The following is a 21,856-nucleotide window of genomic DNA, read 5'->3' on the forward strand; positions in this document are numbered from 1 at the left end:
TCGTTTTTGTATTACCCAAAATCTCTACAAAGTGAAACACTGAGCTGAGGATCTCGCTCTCTCCTCGATTGGTATCTCTCCCTCCGTCATTCCTCAGATCTGATCGTCCGCCGGTTTTCACGATGCCGTCTTCCTCCTCCGCCGTCGTCGTGTTTCTTCTTCTCGTTTCCCTTCTCACTCCTACGTTCGCATCCGATTCAGATCACAAGGTATGACTCGGATCTCCAGTCGTTTCTTTATTTTAATGCAGCTCGAAATCGAGCACTGTGTCCGTAGATCTCGTGATTTGCATGGTGTTTGCGATTGAATTTTTTTCATGGATCTGTTCGTTTTCGGATAGGTAGGATCCTCGAGCTTCCATCCAATTACATTTTCGTTGCAAGTCTAGGAGTATTTTTTTTTTCTCTTCATTGTGATTTAGGCTTTTCGCAATCTCGAAATTAGTTATAAATTTTGCTATGGGATTGGGATTCTCTTTGATTGGATACTCAGAAACCCAGTTTTTGCACGTGGTAGTCTGTTTGACGTTCAAATACTTGGATCATTACTGAGTTATGTTGTAACTGAGTGGCATTTAATTTACTAATATCTTCGAGATGTAGATCTTATAGCTCTGAGGTCGCGAGAAGTAACTGTAGATAAGTTTTTCAATTTGTATCTAAAATGTAATACTGGAAGTGTCACACCTGGCTTCTTTTGCTGATGGTAAGTTTCAGCTCAAAAACGTTCTTGTCTTTTGTGATATTGGAGATCATGAGATCCAGGGCTTTAATGTGTTTGCTCCTCTGCCTTCTTACACTCACAAGTAGTGTGACATTTAAATTCAATTCCAACTAAATCTTTTCTACTTGAAAGATGATAAATAAAGGCGGGTTATGCATTATTCTAGCGCAATCTGGTAGCTTTATAAGAGGATTAGTCTAGAGGCCATTATTTCTGTGCGAACCAAACAATTTGGAATGATGCAAATAACATATACTCAGAAAAACTCATTTTACCTATGTACATTATATGTTTCTGTTTGTGCTGCACACTCAGGAAAAATAAGATCACAGTGTCATCTTTCTAGTAAATCTGAGTCATTTGTGTGTAGACATTTTTAACTCTTGATTCTTGAAATGATATTGGACTATGCCCTTATCAATATCTGTCTGTCTACTGTCTACGCTTGACATTTAGTCTGTTCTCTTTAATGGAATTTTGGTTCTTACTATCTCTTACTTGTTGATCCCAACATTTCTTTGCATTTCTGTCAAGTCAATGATTTTGCTTTCACCTTTTTCAGTATCAAGCCGATGAGCAGGTTACCCTGTGGGTGAACAAAGTTGGCCCATATAACAATCCACAAGAAACATACAACTATTACAGTCTTCCATTTTGCCGCCCATCTGGAAACAATGTTCACAAATGGGGTGGTCTTGGTGAAGTTCTTGGTGGAAATGAGCTGATTGACAGTGAGATTGCGATAAAGTTCTTGAGTATGTTTCAATTCGTAGACGAGCTTCTTTTTCATACTAGTTATCTTACCTGTGCTCTGATTACAATACCTTTTCTGTTTTTCCACAGAGAATGTCGATAGAAATGTCATCTGTCCGCTTGAACTCGATGAAGCTAAGGTCAAGCATTTCAAAGATGCAATTGAATCTAGCTACTGGTTTGAATTTTTTATGGGTATGTTTCACATTCTCTTGTACATATTGCCACTGAAATAGCATGAAAATAAAGCTGATTTAATATCTAAGATGTTACAATTTCCTTTGGTTATTCTTTCATCATGCAAATCTAAATTATTCCTATTTTTATCTTCACTGCATTACGAATATCATTTACGGCATTGGATGTTGTAGGATATATAATCTTACATTACTTCTTTGGATTGCTAACCTTATTTCTCACTTTTTCTGTGGCATGATTTGCATGGACTTTCATCTGGTGGTTCTAACTTCAGATGATCTACCTTTGTGGGGTATGAACTTTGTATATTTACTTGAAACATCCAAAATTTATTATTTTCTTTGTTAGTTTTATATAGTTATAATACTGTCTCATTGCTGTTGTAGGCTTTGTGGGTGAGCTGCATCCTGACAAAAATAGTGAAAACGGCAAGCATGTCCTCTACACACATAAGAACATTGTTGTCAAATACAACAAAGACCAGGTCGGTTGTTGCTACGCCATTAAGCAATTGTATGGATATCATGTGAACTACAGCTGTGATCTTATTTATCTATTTTAATAGATCATTCATGTTAATCTCACTCAAGACAACCCAAGGCCATTGGAAGCAGGGAAAAAAATGGACCTGACGTATTCTGTGCAATGGATTCCAACAAATGTCACATTTGCTCGCCGCTTTGACGTCTATCTTGATTATCCGTTCTTTGAACACCAGGTAACTTTTAGCATGCTATGTATTTTAACCCTTCTGCTAATGTCTGTGATTCAGAATGGCTCACAGGTTTATAATGTATCACACTGAATATCCCATTTCATGCTTGTTCATAAGTGCAAGCCATAATTATTGTTACAAGAATTTACCAAATTTCTATATTCCATCTCTTCAAGATTTCTGTTCAAGCTTTATAAGCCTTCTAAGAGTTTTTTATTTTATTTTTTGGCAGATCCACTGGTTCTCCATCTTTAACTCGTTCATGATGGTTATTTTCCTCACTGGTTTGGTCTCAATGATATTGATGAGGACTCTCAGAAATGATTATGCAAAGTATGCTCGAGAAGATGATGATCTTGAGAGCTTGGTGATGTCTCCTCAACTTTTATTTGTCATTAGCTGCACATTTTTTTTTTTTTTTTTTTTTGCTGTTACTACTCACGAGCAGTCTGTCCAACACTTCTTTCTTTATTTATATATGCGAGGCTGCATAGACATTTCTGACATTAGTATTGGTGGGTACAGGAACGGGATGTAAGTGAAGAATCTGGTTGGAAACTTGTACATGGAGATGTGTTCAGGCCAGCAAGTAGTCTAGTTCTACTCTCAGCTGTAGTTGGCACAGGTGCACAGTTGGCGTTACTGGTTCTTCTTGTCATATTAATGGCCATCGTGGGAACTCTCTACGTTGGGTACGTATTACACTCTTCTTTTCTCTTGCGACCTATGTTGTGTTGTTGTTCCCTACATTCTTTTTAGTATTTTTGGTTGGCTTTTATATTCGGATTTTGCTCACCTCGTATTCTAATTATTTCAGGAGAGGAGCAATCGTCACAACTTTCATAGTTTGCTATGCTCTGACTTCCTTTGTCTCTGGTTACGTGAGCGGTGGAATGTACTCAAGAAGCGGGGGTATGACTTACTCGACTTGGCGGACCCCTCCAGTGTTACTTTCCTCTCTAACTATTCAAGTAATTTAAATGCTGGTTTATTCAGGTAAACATTGGATCAAGTGCATGGTCCTCACGGCTTCTCTCTTTCCCTTTTTGTGCTTCGGAATTGGCTTTCTCCTAAACACAATTGCCATATTCTATGGATCTCTTGCGGCTATTCCTTTTGGGACAATGGTGGTTGTGTTTGTAATTTGGGGGTTCATTTCCTTCCCCTTAGCCCTCCTCGGAACGGTTGTTGGAAGAAACTGGAGCGGTGCTCCTAACAATCCATGCCGTGTGAAGACCATTCCACGTCCAATCCCTGAGAAAAAATGGTACTTGACTCCATCAGTTGTCTCCCTGATGGGGGGTTTACTACCCTTTGGAAGCATCTTCATTGAGATGTACTTTGTCTTCACATCCTTCTGGAATTACAAGGTAAAAATAGTTTCTTTGATAAGAACAAAGCTATGGAACTGCTAATTCTTATTCCAGTTGACCAAAGCAGAGAGATTTGATTAGTTAGAGACTCTCAACTCTCAACCAAACCCCTAAAAATCTACCCCCTTCAGCAATCGGCCTAGACAGCCTTTGTAATCCAGCCCTCTCTAACTGCTCATTAACCATCATCTCACAACAGCTACGATCTGCAACATTAAAACCTAGGCTAGTTGTAGTAGCCCTGTAGCTAAAGTTTGAGCAGCTGAACTTCTTTAAGTAGACCCACTTTGTCTTTGCTTATCATCTAAAGTAAAATATATTTTCTATTTCTGAAAGTTGTCGGTTTTTTTTTTGGCTCAACAGGTCTACTATGTGTATGGATTCATGTTACTGGTTTTTGTGATTCTCGTCATAGTGACGGTGTGTGTGACAATTGTGGGTACATACTTCCTGCTGAATGCAGAGAACTATCACTGGCAATGGACTTCATTTTTCTCTGCTGCTTCGACGGCTGTCTATGTCTACTTATACTCCATCTATTACTATTACGTAAAGACCAAGATGTCCGGATTCTTCCAGACAAGCTTCTACTTTGGATACACCATGATGTTCTGTCTCGGCCTTGGAATCCTTTGCGGTCAGCTCACTTTCTCCACTCTCTTCAAACTAGCGAGTGGTGTTATTGATTTGATTAAACCTTCTCTTGTGAAAATTTTGCAGGAGCTGTTGGATACTTGGGATCAAATCTGTTTGTAAGGAGGATCTACAGAAACATCAAGTGCGACTAGAAGAGGTAAACGGGAAAAAAAGAGAGAAAACAAATCCAATTAGAAGAAAGCTTCTTATGAGGTTATATATTATATTGAAGGAACATAATATATTCTTCAATGGGGGCTTTTTGTCTCTTCATCTTCTTTTTTCTTCTTCTTTTTTTTTTTTCTTTCCCATTTTGGTAAGTGAATTGTTCTCTTTAGATTAGAATCGAGTGGGTGTACTATACTACTACTACCTGTAATCTTTTTCCCTATCTTTTTTTGGTTCATATTTACTTCACCCTCACCTAGATCATTGAATATGTTGTCCTCTAGGAGCAATTGGATGAATTATTGTCATGTGTTGGGACTTGGGAGACGTTAACTCTCGTTCATGGTGTTAATTTGGTTTCATGGGGTAGTGAGTTTATTGGGTTATAATATCCGTCAAGTCCCTTTCTAAGAAAATTCTGACTCAGTTACATGCATTGGTTCAATCTGAAAACTTAGTGGGACCTGCGAGCATTAAAATTGCAAAAGAGATACTAAAATAGGCATAAAACAAATTAATCGAGATGCAGATTTTGTTTCCATGTTGATAGTGTAAATGGGAAAAAAAAAGACAATTTATAGTATATCAGCAAAAAGAAATTTATAAATAGCAATGTAGAACCCAAACAAGCCTAGAATCTTCCTAGTCCCATATTCTGATGGCGACTTGTCCCATGTCCGAACCACATATTTACTCTCACCAACGAAACAGTGCACGATTGTAACACATAGACAATCAACAAGTAGATAACACAAGAGCCCACACATCGTACGCCACGTGGCAGATACACCTCCTTATAATCCTCTCGCCCTCTCAGTTTCTACGCCATTTTCTCAAAGCCACACCTACTCACAGAATCTGTAGAATCATCATCATCTTTCAACAATGGCTTCCACTGCTCTCTCCAGCGCAATCGTAAGCACCTCTTTCCTCCGCCGTCAACAGACACCAATCAGCCTCAGGTCTCTCCCGTTGGCCAACACACAATCTATCTTCGGCCTCAAATCCTCTACCGCTCGCGGCGGCCGCATCACTGCCATGGCTACCTACAAGGTCAAGTTCATCACACCTGAGGGAGAACAAGAAGTGGAGTGCGAAGAAGATGTCTTCGTCCTCGACGCTGCTGAGGAAGCCGGAATTGACTTGCCGTACTCATGCCGTGCCGGTTCTTGCTCAAGTTGCGCCGGGAAAGTCGTCTCTGGCTCTATTGACCAGTCGGACCAGAGCTTCTTAGACGATGAACAGATCAGCGAAGGCTATGTCTTGACCTGTGTGGCTTATCCGACTTCTGATGTCGTCATCGAAACCCACAAAGAAGAAGCCATTATGTAAAAAATTTAAGCTTCTTGATGAATTTCATCAAAAGAGAAATAACTTGATGTATAAGTCATCTCTCTTGTTACTTCGCTAATGTCGCCCTAATTTGGCTCATCCTTTTAAAAGATCAATCAATAATAACCAATTTCAATGTTTTGTTCTTCAACTTTGGTTGGTTTTTAACATCTAATTATTTCTAATATGTTCCTCTATTTATTATATTCATATGAATCAAGGCAAAAATATGAAGTTGCATGAGCAGTATATTATTCGATTCTACATGAGATAATATGTAATCTAAAAGCTAAGCCCAAACGGCGAGAGCAGACATAAGTCCAGCTCCAAGGAACAACATTATATAAGACACAACTTGAAGCCTCACATTACAACTCATCCTCTTGCTTAGAAAATCAGCTGCGATGAGGTCCACCAGAGCCATGTACACCAGAATCCCAGCTGACAGCGAGTCCAATATCCCCTCGGTGACCAAAGCTCCAGGGCTATGCGAGTTGAAAGACGAGGCCACTGCGGTTCCAATTCCGATCCCTATCGGTGTGGTTAGCGCGAAGAAGCAAGCCATTATGGTTGCTGATTTGTTCCTGAACTGTGCCTGAGAGATGCAGCCTCCGAGCGCAAATCCTTCAAAGAACTGGTGAAATGACAGAGCTGCAATGAGAGGCCTGATCGTGCATGGAGACTGCGATACTCCAAGGGATAAACCGATAATGATTGAATGCGACACAATCCCAAGCTCCAATATCTGCAAAATCAATAAAAAAAAGGGTGAGATCAATCGATAAGATGATGTATAGATACCACATTGCAAAGGAGGAGGACTAGTAAACAACTTATACAAGCTAGCTTTTGAGGTTCTAAAGTGTTTGCAGGCCTAATCATAACACAAACACTAGCTTCTACTTTGATATATGAATCACAGTTTGTGACAAGGGATAAGAGATTTAAACCTGAGAAACAACAACATGCCTAGCTCCATTTTCAACATCTGAATTCCCGTGCACATGTCCATGTCCATGTCCGTGTGAATGTCCATGAGCATGTCCATCACATGTACCATGGCTATTAGAGTGACTATGCCTATGGTGAGCAGCATGAGCACGAATGCCAACAATGTGAATCCCGCCACCGTCTTCTTCACCAAATACTTTATTATCGTTGACTCTTTCCCCAACCACGGGAACAACAGCAGTCTCTTCACGACCAGGCTCAACAACAGCGGTTTCACCAGCAGCCTGATTCCTCTCTTGCTTCCTCTCATAGTACTGTGTCCCCATAAAATCCACAAGCAGAGTAACTAAAGCAGCCACCATAGCAAAGAAACCGGGAAAGGGAAACTGAGACCACGGATAATCTGGTAAACACGGATTACTCAGAGCTTCCGTGCCGCCTGCAAGCATATGGACAAAGCCAGTGGCGAGTATGACACCAGCTGCAAAGGCTTTAGCAGCTACAAAGAGATTTCCCTCGGTTTGAAGGAACCGACGGTTCCTGCCAATGAGAGGTATGGCTACACCAGCAGCTCCAGCTAATAGAATGGAGGCAATGGCTACAAATTTGAGTAGAAATGCAGCTGAATCGTCTCTACAGAGGTCTGAATCACCGGCATCACAGAGGATTTTAGTGGTAGAAGAAGCCATTGTCTCGGGAATTATCTGCAAAATGGACTCTTTGGATGTTTCCATGGTCCATATAACAACAGATAACGCAATTCAGAAAAAGCTTAAGTTTTGGAATCTAGCAATCAAAGGAAAATCTCATTTCATTTCACTAATTTTCTCAGCTAAATCTCAATTAGAAGATGGAGAATTCTACAGCAAACAAAAATTTCCAAATATGGAATTGAGAGGAAGAAGAAGAATCTCACTGAAATGTAGGGTAAGTGTTCGATGAAATACCTGAGAGAGAATCTCTTTCTGATCCAAACGAGTATAGAGGAAACAGTTTCCAAAGAACCTATAGGAACAAGAAGAGAGAATCCAAAATCAGATTTCACAATTATAAAACCATAAATTCGGGTTATAAAGAATTGGAGAGATGAATCGAATCTCAAGGAGAGGATTAGACTAACATCGACGATGATCATGGGAACAAGAGTTTCTTCTTCTTCCTCGGGATCAAGAAGAAGCAGAAAGTGAGTCTATAAAATATGAGAAATCGAAAAGGAGGCAACTTGGAGAAAGAGTGAAAGAGTGTCGACATTCTCAGGACGTTGCAATTACGAATTGGTTCGCTCCGTGGCAGTTGATCACTCATCAGAGACCGACGCGATTTTAACAGAGCTTCCCAATCTTGTCTATTCTTAGGCAAAATGTCGACATTATCGCGTTATTCTTCACTTTTATTTCTTTAAAACAAAACATAATAAAGGAGTGATTTCTGTCTTTTTCGATGTAAATATTGGGATTGTAAAACATTTGTTTTTTTTTTTTTGTGTGGATAAAATAACAACCTATGGATTGATGATGCAAATGCATTTGCTAATCTATATTTTATTGCTACTAAATGCACTGAGACTCTTTTTGTGTTTAGTATATTGAATTGATAGTTGCCAAGTAGTACAGTTGAACGAGAGGTAACTGCAAATGCTTATTTCAATGGAAGACATAATGATTGCAACTTAAAACTGTTTCTTTTGTTCCAAAATATTCATTTTCCATTTGTTCCACTACCAACAAGTTCATGAAACAGAAAATCCGATTACTGCAGAGAAGATTATAGGAGTTCAAAAAAACTTAAAACACACCAAAAGCCGTAGGTTAGGAGTAGCTTAAGCTGAAAATGGATGACTAGCAGGCAGCTTTAGCTAAAAGTACGGTAACTTTGTAAGATGGGGGTTTCACCTCTCCCCTGGTAAATTCCCAAGCAATATGATGAATGCTTCCAGAAGAGTCTTCCTTTCATACCTCTCAACATCGCCATCTTCAGCCTTTGTTACGTTCATACCGGTTTCTGCAACGGAGAGATCATCTTCTTCAGCCTCTTCCACCATGTCAGCTACGTATAGGTACCTACAATTTCAAACCAGTATATATACATCAGACAAATATGTAAATAGCAACAGAGAAGATCAGATATACAAAGTTCACACATGTTAGAATTAAACACACAAGATCTTAGTGTGGAACTTAAAACAGGCCACATACGCACCCGATTGATAAAAGGGCAAAAGAGGATAGAGAGAGATTGATACCATACCTCATTGGTTTTTCCGATGGAGGCCAAAAGAGGCAAATCAGTACCAATAGTGCATAAGAAAGAGAGTACCAAAGTGTTGGGATCATCCACTTCACTTGCCAAAACTCACTTAGAGAGTTGTAGACATATACCTTATTCAAAAAAAAAATTCAGTCACGCAATCTTATGACTTTCTTCAAGTAATTTTCCCAAAGTTATCAGTAGACTAGCGAGCTGTTACCTGCACATAAAACCAGGCAAAATTGAGCACCATCATGGTTACAAGCATAGTTGCAAACTTCTTGTAGAGCTGCAGCTTAGCAATGTTCCTCTTATTCAGCTACATAAGAAAAAGATGGGATTAACAGGGAAGAAAAATTTAAGAAGAAATGGATCTTTGTAGAACTTTCAACAATTAGCAGGAAAAATATATAAGTGATATTTTATAAACATGTAGCAATCAGTGTACCTATATCAATCATCAAATGAAAAGGAGGATTGTCTGCTCTTTCTTACCTTAAGCTTCTTAAGCGTTTTCCACAAGGATCTGAAAATCAACTGGATAAAGCAAGTTTCCAGTATAGCCCAAGAGAGCATTAGGAAAGTCATTCCATTTTCAGAAAATTTCCCAAATTGCATAGCCAACCCGAGAGATTCGCTTATAACAAAGCATAGGACACCAATAAGAAGCATCCTCAATGTTATGCCACCAAGGGTAGGTCTCACTATCCCATAGCCTGAAGATATGACCAACAGTAGAAGCCGGGAGAGTGCCTTCCTCATGGAAGAAAGGGTTATTGCCCATACTGTAACCTCCATAGGACTTGTACCAGCTGAGTCGAGATAAGCGAAGTCAAAGTACAGGAAGGCCAATTCACCCATGGTAAATACAATTACCAGCTGATATGACCGTGCAACTGGATTCCATCCTTCCAATACTGAGCAACTTGTGGAAACCAAAGTAGGCCAAGAACCACATAAGCCAAAAGCATGGAGGCGTAGAACTTCATCAAAGGAGCTTTATCTCCCTATAAATAGCCACCTCTGTTCTTCCAAACTGTTCTTCCTCTGATTGTGGTGCCATCCAATTCCGGATCACATGTCATGAAGTAAACAGTGTACCATCCAGTTTTCTTTATAATCACAGCTTCCGGAGACATCTTTACCTCTTCCTCACTCCTTTTGAAAAAAGTGGGAATCCGCTTAGGCCATTCAGGATCATTAGGATCTGCACTAATCATAACCTCGCCAAGTTTGCAGGAACCAGCATCTGCAAGTTTTGGCGTACAACACATGTCCTCAGATTTGAAAAAAGATCCACCAACTCTGTCTTTCTGCTTCACCTCAAATAGTATCGCTTCAACCAAGCCTGCAGTCACCTGAGTGGAATTCTGCTTGCTAGCAGATTCTTTGGTTCGTACAAAAGTGATATCATCAAACCTACAAAAACATAAAACAGCACCAAAAATCCCCATCTACATATGCACAAGTAAATCCCTAAGAAACAGTAATACAAATCTACAAGCTCGTATACATTTAAATCTTGAAATTTCCTTGGAAACGCTACACCAAAGTGCAAAATCCAGTACCAAGGAAACCAAATCGTTGTAATGTCCATGGATTCACTAGACAAAACGAGCAAAATCCAGTACCTAAGAAGCAGTAAAACCCAAATCTACAAGCTCACACTATAAAATCAAAGTCACACATGAAACCCTAACTCAGCGGGAAACAAACACAAATCAGAAGAGAAAACGAAATGCGTACCTGATGAAGGAGTTCCCCTTGAGCAGAGGTGTATCAGAAGAAGGATGAACATCCAGAAACTCAGAACCATAGATTCCTTCGGAACCACCAAAAAAGTAGCGAGCATTTGCGATTTTGGTGAAGTCTTGGTTGTTGTACTCGTGAATCGACCCGTCAGCTGCGTGGATCAAGAGAAACGCAAGAATAGCCCACAGATTCGACATTCTTGACAAGTGTTGCTCACTCGCTTCTTCTTCGTCGTCTTCTTCTTTCTCTCACAAAAGAAACACGCCAAAATTGCAGCCCCCTTTTGGAAAACTATTTATTTTACTTTTTCATCATGAGTCGTTTCCGTACTGTTACGTACAACACCTCTCCAAGCTTATCCATCCATAGAAAACAAAAACACGGACCAACGGCTATTTTGTTGCACACTGGGCCAGGCCTTTTAGGCCCAATATACATTCTATTCTTCTTCTTCTTTTCTTTTATTTTCTTTGTTTGTATAGTGGTATCAACAAAATTTTCTTACTATATAGTCTGAAGATGTACCATACTTATCAATTTATCATCAACCATGGAGAAAGCCTATAACATGAATAAAACTGTGGATGATCTCGTACACAAGAAAAGAAAATTCCTAAACCCAAGTAATTAAACCTACCAAAAACCGATTAAAATCGAAATGCCACCACCTTAGTGAAGGACCAACGAAAGATTTACTTTTGTTAACGTATGCTTGTATGCTTGTCCAGTAATTTACAACTTAACCAAGATTCTAAAAGTAGAAACAAGATCAAGTCCTCCTAAACAACTCAAGAAGTGTTTCTCCATTATTCTCCTCACTCCCACTCTCTCTCCTTCCATTATCTTCTTCACTTTCAATCTCAATCTCAATCTCATCGTTTAGAGGCGGCATCGAACCAATGTTATTGTATGTTTCAGACAGATATTCTTCCACCCTCGAGGTATACCCATCTTGAGGACTGCTCGAAGAAGCTGCTGCTCCAAATATGGACTCTGCTTGGTCTATGGAGTTTATGGTAATCTGATTCAGTGAAGTCATCGATGAGCTCCTAGACAATGTCCCCACTGTCATCTCGTCTCTCTCGTCTATTGTTGCTGTGTCAAGGGAACACACTGATCTCGTGTGCTTAGACCTCTCTTTCACTCTCTTGCACCAGCTGTGAAGTGAGTCTCTTACGCTCTCTGCTATCACAGCTTTCTTGTGCCGAGATCCCATCTGTTCAGATTCAGGTGAATCCATAAAATTTTGATGAACGATGTTTAGTCATAGACCTGGATAGGCTTAAGATTATGGAACTTGTAGATATAAATATATGAAAAGGTTAGACGAACCTGAGTGACAATTACATTGAGGGGCACAGTGCCATAACTACACCAGAACTGAACGAGAACCCTGCATTCAACAGAAGATGAAAACCCTCAGAGACAGTGGGTTGCTGCAAATTGTTGTGTATTTGAAACGCACCCAGAAATCAGTCTGCTTGATATCATCACATGGTTCTTCATGAAACAAGATCTTTCCTTGATTCCCCACTGATACATGAAATTGATGATCTTTTCAAAAACTTAAAAAATTGCATAGCTGATTTAAGTATTGATGCATTTTATAAGGTGGCCTTACCAAGAACCAGATGAATGTTGCCATTTCAAATGCATTCTACATTAGCAGAAAATAAATAAGGATCATCTCTGTTTATAAAGTAAAATCATGGCTTGTAGAATTGAGAAAGGAAAAGTCCTTTTGCTTACCTGAAAAATGATAAATTGTATCAACCGTAGCAGAATCTCTGGTTTCCCAAACCAGAAGAGTCCATCACGTGGTTTGACTTGAGCCCCATTAGATGTGCCTGTCTGCTGCTCCTTAACCTCGAGAGCAAGCTTGGAGACAACGTGCTCAAGTTTGGTTCCAACCAACATGACAAGCTTAAACAACAAAACAGATACAAACATATGCTCTGAGTGTTAGCGCTTATGAATTTCAAGCTTTTTTTTACTTACTCTTGCTTTGTTTACTTACAATGGCAGGGATGAATGATATCCAAAAGTACATATTCAGGCCTGCAATGAAATTACTGAATTAGTAAAAACAAAGCTTAAATGTGGAGATAGAAATGGAATGTAGTTCATATTTATGTAACCGATAAGTTACCATGAACATTTATGCAGATGCATACTATAGCGTAAACCCAAAGTGGCCAGCTGTTAATTCATCAAGAAACATTCATCAGTCCCATTCTGCAATTCCCTTACGAAATCGTCTGAAAACAGTTGAATAAAGAGTCTTTGATAAAATCTCAATTCCCAGAAACGCATACCTAATTCCAACAATGCCATGAAACTCATCTTCCATCGTCCGTACCATATACATATGGAAGTTATATGTAAATGGCAAATTATGTTTCTGAAATTTCAAAGTAATGAAGAACGGATTCAGCAAACTAATATTGCCAGCTACCAGAGTAGATGATGAGAAGTCTGAGAATGAAAATATCAACCTTCACTCCAAAGAAGTATTACACAGAAAGTTATATTTTATATTTGAAAGGAAAGACTGAGAAACGAGACAAAGAAAAGGTACTCACAGTGAGGAAACCTAACCGAAGAGCGAAGTAGTCAGACTTTCGTATGGAGCCTCTAAACTGCCGCAGGAAACAGAGCTGTAATAGCAAACATACTACTGTTATAGCTTGAGAAACATGTAAGTGGCTTTGTTCTTTCTTCTAAAATGTTTTTGATAGTCTGCAGTTCAAATACTTATGAAAAAACATCTTTATCAAGAATGCTCTTTAACTGGAGAGATGCAAATTTTGAAAAGTATACAGTTGAAGGTTAAAGCATGGAGAGTTACCATCCAGATGAGAAAACGATTGTTACTCCAAGGATGAGAGGCATGATGGAAGACAAATGTAGACTGACGCTTCATCACCTTGGTCTTCTTTGCTATTGAACAAATTCAAGAAGAAGAGTATATATATTACTGTGAAAATTATAGCATCCTAGGCAAATCTTTGAAAATGAATCAGCTGTTTCTGTCAAAAACGGAATTTACAGGGAAACACTGTACATCTCTTGTTCACCCAGTTCATTTCAATCCTGTTTAAGTGATTAGACTAGGCTAGAAAGGAAATTTTCACTTATATCTGTATTTATAATAGTTCACTGAATATGATCCGCTAGTCAAGGAGAAGAGATATTTCAAATGATGCATAATAGCATATCCACAGCTCAATTGAGTTCATGAATGGACAACCTTCAATACTGAACATAATCCTAGTTTCATGCTGCTCCTAATCCTAAGATAACACAGTTCCTCATGTTCCCTCAAGATGAGACCCATCAAAGAAACATACAAGCTTTTATTTGATGGAGAAGCAGGAATGTCATGTCATTTACCATGGATATCAGATTCAGCCATTATGATCGCTTGGGCTTCCCATTTTCTCCAACTGTAAATCTGTGTTACGTGATAAAAAGTCAATACTGTGATTGTACAGCGTTCTGTTCATGAAATTGTAACAATATAAGCAGATTCAGGAGCTAGCATGTGTACCTTACTCATGGCTAAACCAATGGCAATGCCACTATACAGAACATGAGTAATACCCAGGACAAATAAGAATCTTAGGAGTTGCTCGAGTCCCTCATAGGATACAAATGGTTCACGGCCCTGCAATTGGATCCAACATCCAGTTCAGTAATATAATTAAAGGTCAAAAGGAAAATAGGCTCTTAAGTCGATAGATAAAATGAATATTTACATGACCACATTGATGAGAGGCTTCATGCATTCCATGATGAGGTAAGGAACTCTGGTTAGTAGAAGAGGTGTGTTCCAGAAGAACTTTCTTATGGATTCCATAGTCCTCTTCAGAGCAAATGTAGAATTTACTATTGAAAAGGGAAGAGTTAACACAGATTTCTGAAATCCATCTTGCGCTTTGTGACAAGAGCAGTGATATAAGTCCCAGCAACATCAACTCTACCAAGAAAGTTAAACAAGTCAAAATAAAAGGAAAAAAAAAGAAAGAAAGCTTAAAGCACCACAACATCACCACTGACATACCCTCTTTCATTTTCTCAAGTGAAGTAAAAAGTGCCTTTCTTCTAGTCTTCTTTAACCACTGAAACACAACAGAACATAAAATTAGCTTGTCATAGAATGAGAACCTCAACAATTTCTGTTGTAACATTTAGCAAGCATAACCACATATCTCCAAGAAGAAACATCTCGTCCATCAAAATTTTCACTTTCTAGCACCCATTATCAGAGAAAACATTTTCAGCTCACGAATCATGGTGCAAGAGTAACCCAAATGGCAAGCGCAGAAAAACAAAAATCATAATACATTCTCACACTCATTTTTTGAGCTGAGCATTTCAACAAACACATAGTAGGCACACACAAAACAAAAACCTCACCTTTCCAAATCTGTAAATGGCGCGTTCAACGAGAAAGCAAACAAAGACCAAAACAGTAACAACCGAAGCAACAGAGTAAGTCGGCGTCTCTGCAAGAGACCTCCCTTCTTTCATCATATGCTCCATCTCCGGCGAGGAGATTTTCCGGGAAACTCGAAAGAACAAACTTTTCTCCCGAGAAAAATGGAGAATCGATCTGCATCTGTGATTAATAAAGTTAAGCTTTTTCCTTCATTTTATTTTATAGAATAAAATATAGTCAAAGAGAAGAGAAAGCTCATGGAATGCTGTACCAAGTAGAAACCAAAGCACATGGTTGCTACCTCGTCTTCTCCAACGGTCTTCTCTTTCTTTATTCATTCATTGCTTTCATTTATTGCGTCTCTCATGTGCTTCCCCCTAAATGTCGTTAAAGAACCTAAATTAATAATGCAATTTAATAGCCGGAATTTACCGGCCGGTTCAACCATTGGTCGATAATAACAAAGCCGAGTTGATGATATCTCTCTCAATCGGTTATTCGGTTTACGTATCATTTAGGCCATTTCATACAATGTTCCAAACCGAATTTATAGCAGCAATCTTCTAATCACAATCTAGCAGCAACAACTCAACCGATTAACTCATACATGGCGGTTAATGTTAGATGTTTACGTGTACATCAAGAAAGCTTTAACTATGATTTGGCAATTTGTGTTGTGGTCACTCCTTTGCTAAGAAAATAGTAACATATAAATAATCAACACGTGTAGAGATTCTCAACGTTGGGGTGGTGGCGCAGTTGGCTAGCGCGTAGGTCTCATAGCTACTGAGTGATCCTGAGGTCGAGAGTTCGAGCCTCTCTCACCCCATTTCCTTTTTCCCATTTTTTTTCATTCCTCACAAAATAAATAAAGAAGCTTTCTTTTCTCTCTCGCATTGACCTTTTTTTTTTGCCTCTCTCCACTTCTGTAATCTTCTCACATCCCCGCACGATTATTCTCCAGCCGATCAACGAACACAGAGACGCTAATGTGTTTGACTCGATTCGAATCCTTCTTCCTCTGATCACACCGATTGATTTCCACCCACAGATTTTTTCCTTCTTCTGAAAATTTAGGGTTAGCGAAGGTTTGATCAATGATGCAAGGTGAAGTACAATTGCAGCCACCGGATTCACAAAAACTAAGTGATTCCGCTCCTTTGTTAGGAGACCACACCAATTCTTCATTTTCATCTTCTTCGGCGTCTCCTTCTGCGTCTGTGGTGGCAGGAAATAGCGATGAGATAAAGGCTGAAGATTTAGAGAACGATGCTTCTTCAGCTCCTTGTTGTCGTATTTGTTTGGAGGACGATAGTGAATTGTTAGGTGATGAATTGATATCACCTTGTATGTGTAAAGGCACTCAACAATTCGTGCATCGGTCATGTCTCGATCATTGGCGCTCGGTCAAAGAAGGTTTTGCTTTCTCTCACTGTACCACCTGCAAAGCACAGTTTCATCTGAGAGTCGAACCTTTTGAGGATAACAACTCGTGGCGTCGAAAAGCTAAATTCAGACTCTTTGTCGCAAGAGATGTGCTTTTGGTATTCTTAGCTGTGCAGACTGTGAGTATCTCTCTTTCTCTCAGCTTCTCTTCATAGTTCTTATAATTGCAGAGATTATAAAGTGGATAATTTTGTATGTTGTCATTATCTGGGTCACAAAGTGAATCTAGATTCGAATCTTGACCTGGTCACTGCGTAATTTCACGTGGTAGATGCTTGGAAATTGACAGTGGAAGTTGATGACTGTCAAATTGTTCATTTTGCTCACCATGACTTGCCATTGTTGAAACCTGTTTTCCATAGAGATTGTCTGAAAGACACTGAATCTTTTTGACGTTTAGTAATAACAATATTGTTGATATTCTAGGTTATCGCTGTGATGGCCGGATTGGCATATATGATGGACAAGGACGGAGAGTTTCGCAACTCTTTCAACGATGATTGGGATCGTATATTGTCGAAACATCCCATCCCCTTTTATTACTGCATTGGTATTTACTGAATCTTTCATCTCCCTTTCATATACCTTTGGAATATCACGAATCTAGACGCGTTTAAACATTTGGTGTATCATGAATATTAGGGGTTGTATCCTTCTTTGTGCTGACTGGATTTCTTGGAATCATTCTGCATTGCTCTGCTCTTAATGGTAATGACCCGAGGATGGCTGGATGCCAGAACTGCTGTTATGGATGGGGTGTCTTGGATTGTTTCCCTGCTTCAATGGAAGCATGTTTCGCTCTTGTTGTTGTTTTTGTCGTCATCTTCGCCATTCTTGGTCTAGCTTATGGGTTTCTTGCTGCTACTATGGCTATCCAAAGGATATGGCAGAGACATTATCATATTCTCACCAAGCGAGAGCTCACAAAGGAGTACATCGTGGAGGATCTTCATGGAAATTACACTCCCCCGAAGCTAGATGCAGAGCACGAAGGAAGACTGAAAATGCTGAAACTTCTGTGACCGTGTTTTCTTTAACTGTCAAATAAAGGTTCTATGGAGTTTCGGGCACATTAGAGAGACAAGTTCACTACATACATCTTTGTTCACAGAGATGTCTTTCTTTTCTTTATCATGGATGAAAAGTACCTAATGGATATGTTGTCTTATATATATTTATGATTATGATATGAGGTGAAGCAATGCTGCTGGTGTTTGAGTGAATACTAAAGATATTGAGTACCAAATCTGTAAACAGAGTCTATCGACTGCTCTTTCAGTTATCTATCACACAGAGAAAAGGGATATTAGTGTGTTTCTTTGAGTTACAGTTTCTGAAGCAATGAGATGATAATGGAGAGCCTCTTGTAACTGGGTAAGTGAAAGATCAAATCGTGAATTTCCTGGAGAACTCAAAAAAAAACAAAAATCTCAAAATACCAAAAAGCGACCACAGTGGGAGTCGAACCCACGACCTTCTGATCCGAAGTCAGACGCGCTAATCCACTGCGCTATGCGGTCATTTAATATTGCATTACAAGGTATAATATATATTGGCTATACATTTGTTGTTTGACAAAACCTTGTGGAAGTCAGCCATTAAGAAATGCCAAACAATCAATTATGCCTTAGCCTTGACCACAACAATGACAATTCAGAAGAAGACAATTGTATCATTCACAGCAAGAATCATATAAAAACAGCTCAATCTAAGAAAACAAAATGTTATATAGAAAATATATAACAAGAAGCCTAAGTGTCAACGAATTACAACTTATTATTTACAAAGAAAAATAAGTGAAAGGCATGAAGAAACCCATATGTATACTATAAACCTTTATGCCCAAGAACAATCTTTCAAAACCTCATAGGCCATTGATCGTTGTTCTTCACTCAACTTTTCCGGGAAATTCACTAGAAACGTTATTTTCAAATCTCCTCGCTTACCTTCTTCTTTAGCATTTGGCATACCTTGACCTTTTATCGCCTTCTCAAATCCGTGGAAGATCACATCTCCTACGGTTATCGACATTGACTCGCCGCTCAATAGTGGCACCGAGAGTTTACATCCTGTTAAAGCCTTTACAAGAGGAATCTCGACCGCAATCTCTAAGTCATCTCCGCGTCTTTTAAACAAAGGGTGTCTCTTTTCTTCAACCACGAATGTGATATCTTCAGGTAGATATCCCGGTTTTTCGTTCCCTACTCCTTCGAATGTGATCTTTGTCCCTTTTTTCCATCCCGGTTTAATGTTCACTCTTAACATTTCTTCTTGTTGCTTAATCAATCTGCTCAAAACAGAACATAACGAATTATTCATTGAGTAGGATAAGAGAACATGCAGATAAAATGAGATAAGGAGCCAAGAAACAAACCCTTCATCGGTAATGATGTCTCTTTTGATCTTGATGTTCTTCACTCCACCATGGCAGAGTTCTTCCAACGTACACTCAAGCTTTTTCTCCACAGCTGGCGGTTTTTTCGGCGGTGTAGACTGCGAAAACACTATCGGCGTTGTGCTCCTCCGGCTTATACTCTTCGCAATTGATCCAGCCGGATCCCTAGTGCTCTTACTCTTAGAAAACGGCAGAGACGTCGACGTCGCCGAGCTCGCAGAGCATCTCTCATCTTTATCTCTCTTGCTAGCGCTCTTAGAAATCGACGAAGGAGAAGACTGTTTCACGCCGTTAATCGGACTATTGCTTGGAGGAGACGAAAGTTTCTGTACAGAGCCAAATAAATCACCTAAGGTTTGATCTTTCCCTCTCGGACTCGTGAAAGGCGACGTCATCGGACTTGCGTTGTTCGATACCGGACGTGATTTCAAACCGTGGCTTCTCACTCCGCCGTGGCTGCTGCCTTCGTCTCTACGGCTTGCGCTTCTTGAGAAAGCAGAACGGCGATTGGAAGAAGCGGAGGAAGAGAGGTAGGTTGGTCTAGCTTGCGGCGTGTGGCTGCGGCGGCTACTTGAGTTTGATAACAGAGAAGATCGACGTTTGAAGACGGTGCTATCGTCCATGCTCTGTAGCCGGAGACCTCTCCGAGCAGCAATGAGATCATCCTCCTCCGCAAATTTCTCCTCTAGATACCTCCGGTGAATTGCCTGTAAATTTTTATAAACAAACGTTTTAATTCATTCTGTTCTCACGATCTTTGGATGATTGAAAACGGAAACCCAAATTTGGGATTTTTATTTTACGAAACAGAGTTTCGAACAGAGGTTTTTTCACAAACAATCATCCAAGAGGAAAAAAAAAAGTCTCCTTAACGAGAAAAATCACATATTTCACCGTTTGATCAATGTAGCGAACAATTTTCACCATTCAATAAAAAAAAAAATCATTACTCATATATGAAAACGAAAATAAAAATGATGATCAGAGAATCGCGTTCTTAGAGAAAGATGAGAACGTACGGAATCGGCGTCGGAATGGGATTCGGATTTGCGATGAGAAGAAAGAGGGTGCAATTTGGTGACGAGGGACTTGTAGGCTTTGCATGCTGTCTTGGAAATTCCGAAGAAATCTGTCGCCGGCGAACGAGGAGTCCCCATTGCATCAAGAACAAGAAGATGGTGATGGGGAAATTGGCGGAAAGAGAAAACAGAGAAAAGATGAGGAAACTTGTCGTGTGTCTAGGAATTGGATTATCAGACAGACGAAGAGCCGAGTTGTTTGGGATCTTTTATTAGGAAAATTCTGTTTCTTTTAAAAATTAAAAATAATTTTTAGAAAATTTATAGGTTTTTCAAACAATAAATTGAGAGAGGATGTCCAAATTCAATACCAGTGTATTAAACTCACCATCTATATTTTCCGATTGAAAGCATGTGTATATTTCTTTTGTTTGGGGGAAAGATTGAAAGCATTTGTTTAACCACTAATACTATACTCTCTCTGTTTCATAAAGAGTGTCGTTTTAAGGTTTTATTTTTGTTTTACAAAGAGTGTCGTTTTAGGTTTCCAATGCAAAATTTAATGATTTTTTATGTTTTATGACTATTAGTATTCTGCAGATTGTTTTACTATTGGGCAGATTATGTTTAGGTATATAGTTAATGATGTTTTTGTTTAGAAAAAACAAAAAATTTAATATTTTCTTAATCTGTGTGCAAAACTCTAAAATGATACTCTTTGTGAAACAGAAGGAGTATCAATAATCAAAAGATTATGGATATACATCCAAAATATACATTTAGCAGCAGTACACGAGAATATTGAATGATCAGCTGTTTCGGTTACAATCTTTGGTATGTTTGCCTATATTATTAATTTTATCTGCAATAGTGGATCCCCATTCCCCTAAGCGCAATAACTCTCCACGTAAGAGCCTGTCTAATTTGATATTTAGTCGACTGTTTTAAATGATATCTCTAGGTTGCACAAAAAAATATCTCTCTACTTGACCTTTTTTGAGTTTTCTCTTGTCTTATCGTTTTGATTTTTGATTTAATTTTGCTTAACAGTAGACGCAAATCTGAATGTCAAATGGGAAAAATGTCGTTAAAATCCCCAACTTATTCAAAACGTTGATTTAAATTCTCAACTCATGACGAAACGAAATAAATATCAAACTTATGTTGACTTTCCAAATAAATATTAAACTTATGTTGACTTTCCAAATAAACACCAAAATTTCATTGACTTTCCAAATAAATATCAAACTTCTGTTGACCTGACCATATTAGGTTCGACGTTAAGTGGGTTAATAAATCCTCAACTCATGACAAAACGAAATAAATATCAAACTTATGTTGACTTTCCAAATAAATATCAAACTTATGTTGACTTTCCAAATAAATATCAAACTTCCGTTGACCTGGCCATATTAGGTACGACGTTAAGTGGGTTAATAGATCTCGTTAACGGAGGTAATTTTCTGTTAACATATATGTAAATTGATAACGGCATTGTTTCATATAACAACAAAACGACGTCGTTATGTCGTAACGATTGAATTAAATCCCTAAAGTCAATCTTAGATCCCCAAATCGAGCATTATCCCTAACTCTAAATAGAGTATGATTTGAAACTCGGGATTTTATTGAACAGTTACGACAAAACAACGTCGTTTTATGTTTAGAAGGAATACTTGTTAGTGTTTTGATCAACAAACGAACTCT

At 38.9% G+C, this 21,856-nt stretch overlaps 7 protein-coding genes and 2 non-coding genes across 9 annotated transcripts; 4 read left to right on the forward strand and 5 right to left on the reverse strand.

Moving 5' to 3' along the window:
• The first annotated feature begins 2 nt into the window (after positions 1 to 2).
• On the forward strand, positions 3 to 4,904 carry LOC9328674 (transmembrane 9 superfamily member 1). Its single transcript, XM_002889796.2, has 12 exons — positions 3 to 209; positions 1,286 to 1,478; positions 1,567 to 1,671; positions 1,949 to 1,966; positions 2,061 to 2,158; positions 2,240 to 2,392; positions 2,622 to 2,756; positions 2,915 to 3,081; positions 3,207 to 3,301; positions 3,386 to 3,759; positions 4,126 to 4,399; positions 4,483 to 4,904. The coding sequence occupies exons 1-12, from the start codon at positions 123 to 125 to the stop codon at positions 4,548 to 4,550; spliced, it is 1,767 nt and encodes a 588-aa protein (XP_002889842.1). The 5' UTR covers positions 3 to 122; the 3' UTR covers positions 4,551 to 4,904.
• Positions 4,905 to 5,202: 298 nt separating this feature from the next.
• Positions 5,203 to 6,049, forward strand: LOC9325907 (ferredoxin-1, chloroplastic). Its single transcript, XM_002889797.2, has one exon. It carries the CDS (start codon positions 5,452 to 5,454, stop codon positions 5,896 to 5,898), a length of 447 nt encoding a protein of 148 aa, XP_002889843.1. The 5' UTR covers positions 5,203 to 5,451; the 3' UTR covers positions 5,899 to 6,049.
• Positions 6,050 to 6,076: 27 nt separating this feature from the next.
• Positions 6,077 to 8,203, reverse strand: LOC9325908 (zinc transporter 4, chloroplastic). Its single transcript, XM_002892566.2, has 4 exons — positions 7,970 to 8,203; positions 7,797 to 7,854; positions 6,849 to 7,567; positions 6,077 to 6,643 (listed from the first exon to the last, which is right to left on the reverse strand). Exons 1-4 carry the CDS (start codon positions 7,982 to 7,984, stop codon positions 6,188 to 6,190), a joined length of 1,248 nt encoding a protein of 415 aa, XP_002892612.1. The 5' UTR covers positions 7,985 to 8,203; the 3' UTR covers positions 6,077 to 6,187.
• Positions 8,204 to 8,508: 305 nt separating this feature from the next.
• Positions 8,509 to 11,175, reverse strand: LOC9328675 (transmembrane protein 87B). Its single transcript, XM_021012361.1, is given in 6 exon segments — positions 8,509 to 8,909; positions 9,097 to 9,227; positions 9,317 to 9,415; positions 9,592 to 9,974; positions 9,977 to 10,515; positions 10,843 to 11,175. Coding segments are annotated over 6 exon segments (1,527 nt in total). The 5' UTR covers positions 11,046 to 11,175; the 3' UTR covers positions 8,509 to 8,737.
• Positions 11,176 to 11,399: 224 nt separating this feature from the next.
• Positions 11,400 to 15,652, reverse strand: LOC9328676 (MLO-like protein 4). The gene is made up of 16 exons (XM_002892568.2): positions 15,561 to 15,652; positions 15,268 to 15,469; positions 14,912 to 14,969; positions 14,607 to 14,827; positions 14,399 to 14,515; positions 14,242 to 14,302; positions 13,697 to 13,788; positions 13,431 to 13,505; positions 13,164 to 13,249; positions 12,998 to 13,047; positions 12,866 to 12,906; positions 12,598 to 12,771; positions 12,470 to 12,505; positions 12,314 to 12,381; positions 12,181 to 12,241; positions 11,400 to 12,064 (listed from the first exon to the last, which is right to left on the reverse strand). The coding sequence occupies exons 2-16, from the start codon at positions 15,391 to 15,393 to the stop codon at positions 11,618 to 11,620; spliced, it is 1,713 nt and encodes a 570-aa protein (XP_002892614.1). The 5' UTR covers positions 15,394 to 15,469; positions 15,561 to 15,652; the 3' UTR covers positions 11,400 to 11,617.
• Positions 15,653 to 16,033: 381 nt separating this feature from the next.
• On the forward strand, positions 16,034 to 16,118 carry TRNAM-CAU. The gene is given in 2 exon segments: positions 16,034 to 16,071; positions 16,083 to 16,118. It is a non-coding gene; the product is annotated as a tRNA-Met (tRNA).
• A 5-nt stretch (positions 16,119 to 16,123) lies between these two features.
• On the forward strand, positions 16,124 to 17,958 carry LOC9328677 (E3 ubiquitin-protein ligase MARCH1). Its single transcript, XM_002889798.2, has 3 exons — positions 16,124 to 16,854; positions 17,162 to 17,285; positions 17,378 to 17,958. Exons 1-3 carry the CDS (start codon positions 16,387 to 16,389, stop codon positions 17,755 to 17,757), a joined length of 972 nt encoding a protein of 323 aa, XP_002889844.1. The 5' UTR covers positions 16,124 to 16,386; the 3' UTR covers positions 17,758 to 17,958.
• A 133-nt stretch (positions 17,959 to 18,091) lies between these two features.
• LOC9325909 (chaperone protein DnaJ) lies at positions 18,092 to 20,532 on the reverse strand. Its single transcript, XM_002892569.2, has 3 exons — positions 20,150 to 20,532; positions 19,110 to 19,837; positions 18,092 to 19,022 (listed from the first exon to the last, which is right to left on the reverse strand). Exons 1-3 carry the CDS (start codon positions 20,285 to 20,287, stop codon positions 18,572 to 18,574), a joined length of 1,317 nt encoding a protein of 438 aa, XP_002892615.1. The 5' UTR covers positions 20,288 to 20,532; the 3' UTR covers positions 18,092 to 18,571.
• TRNAR-UCG lies at positions 18,182 to 18,255 on the reverse strand. The gene has a single exon. It is a non-coding gene; the product is annotated as a tRNA-Arg (tRNA).
• Positions 20,533 to 21,856: the final 1,324 nt, after the last annotated feature.

This window comes from Arabidopsis lyrata (genome assembly GCF_000004255.2).
Source record: "Arabidopsis lyrata subsp. lyrata unplaced genomic scaffold ARALYscaffold_1, whole genome shotgun sequence".
Classification (NCBI taxonomy): domain Eukaryota; kingdom Viridiplantae; phylum Streptophyta; class Magnoliopsida; order Brassicales; family Brassicaceae; genus Arabidopsis; species Arabidopsis lyrata.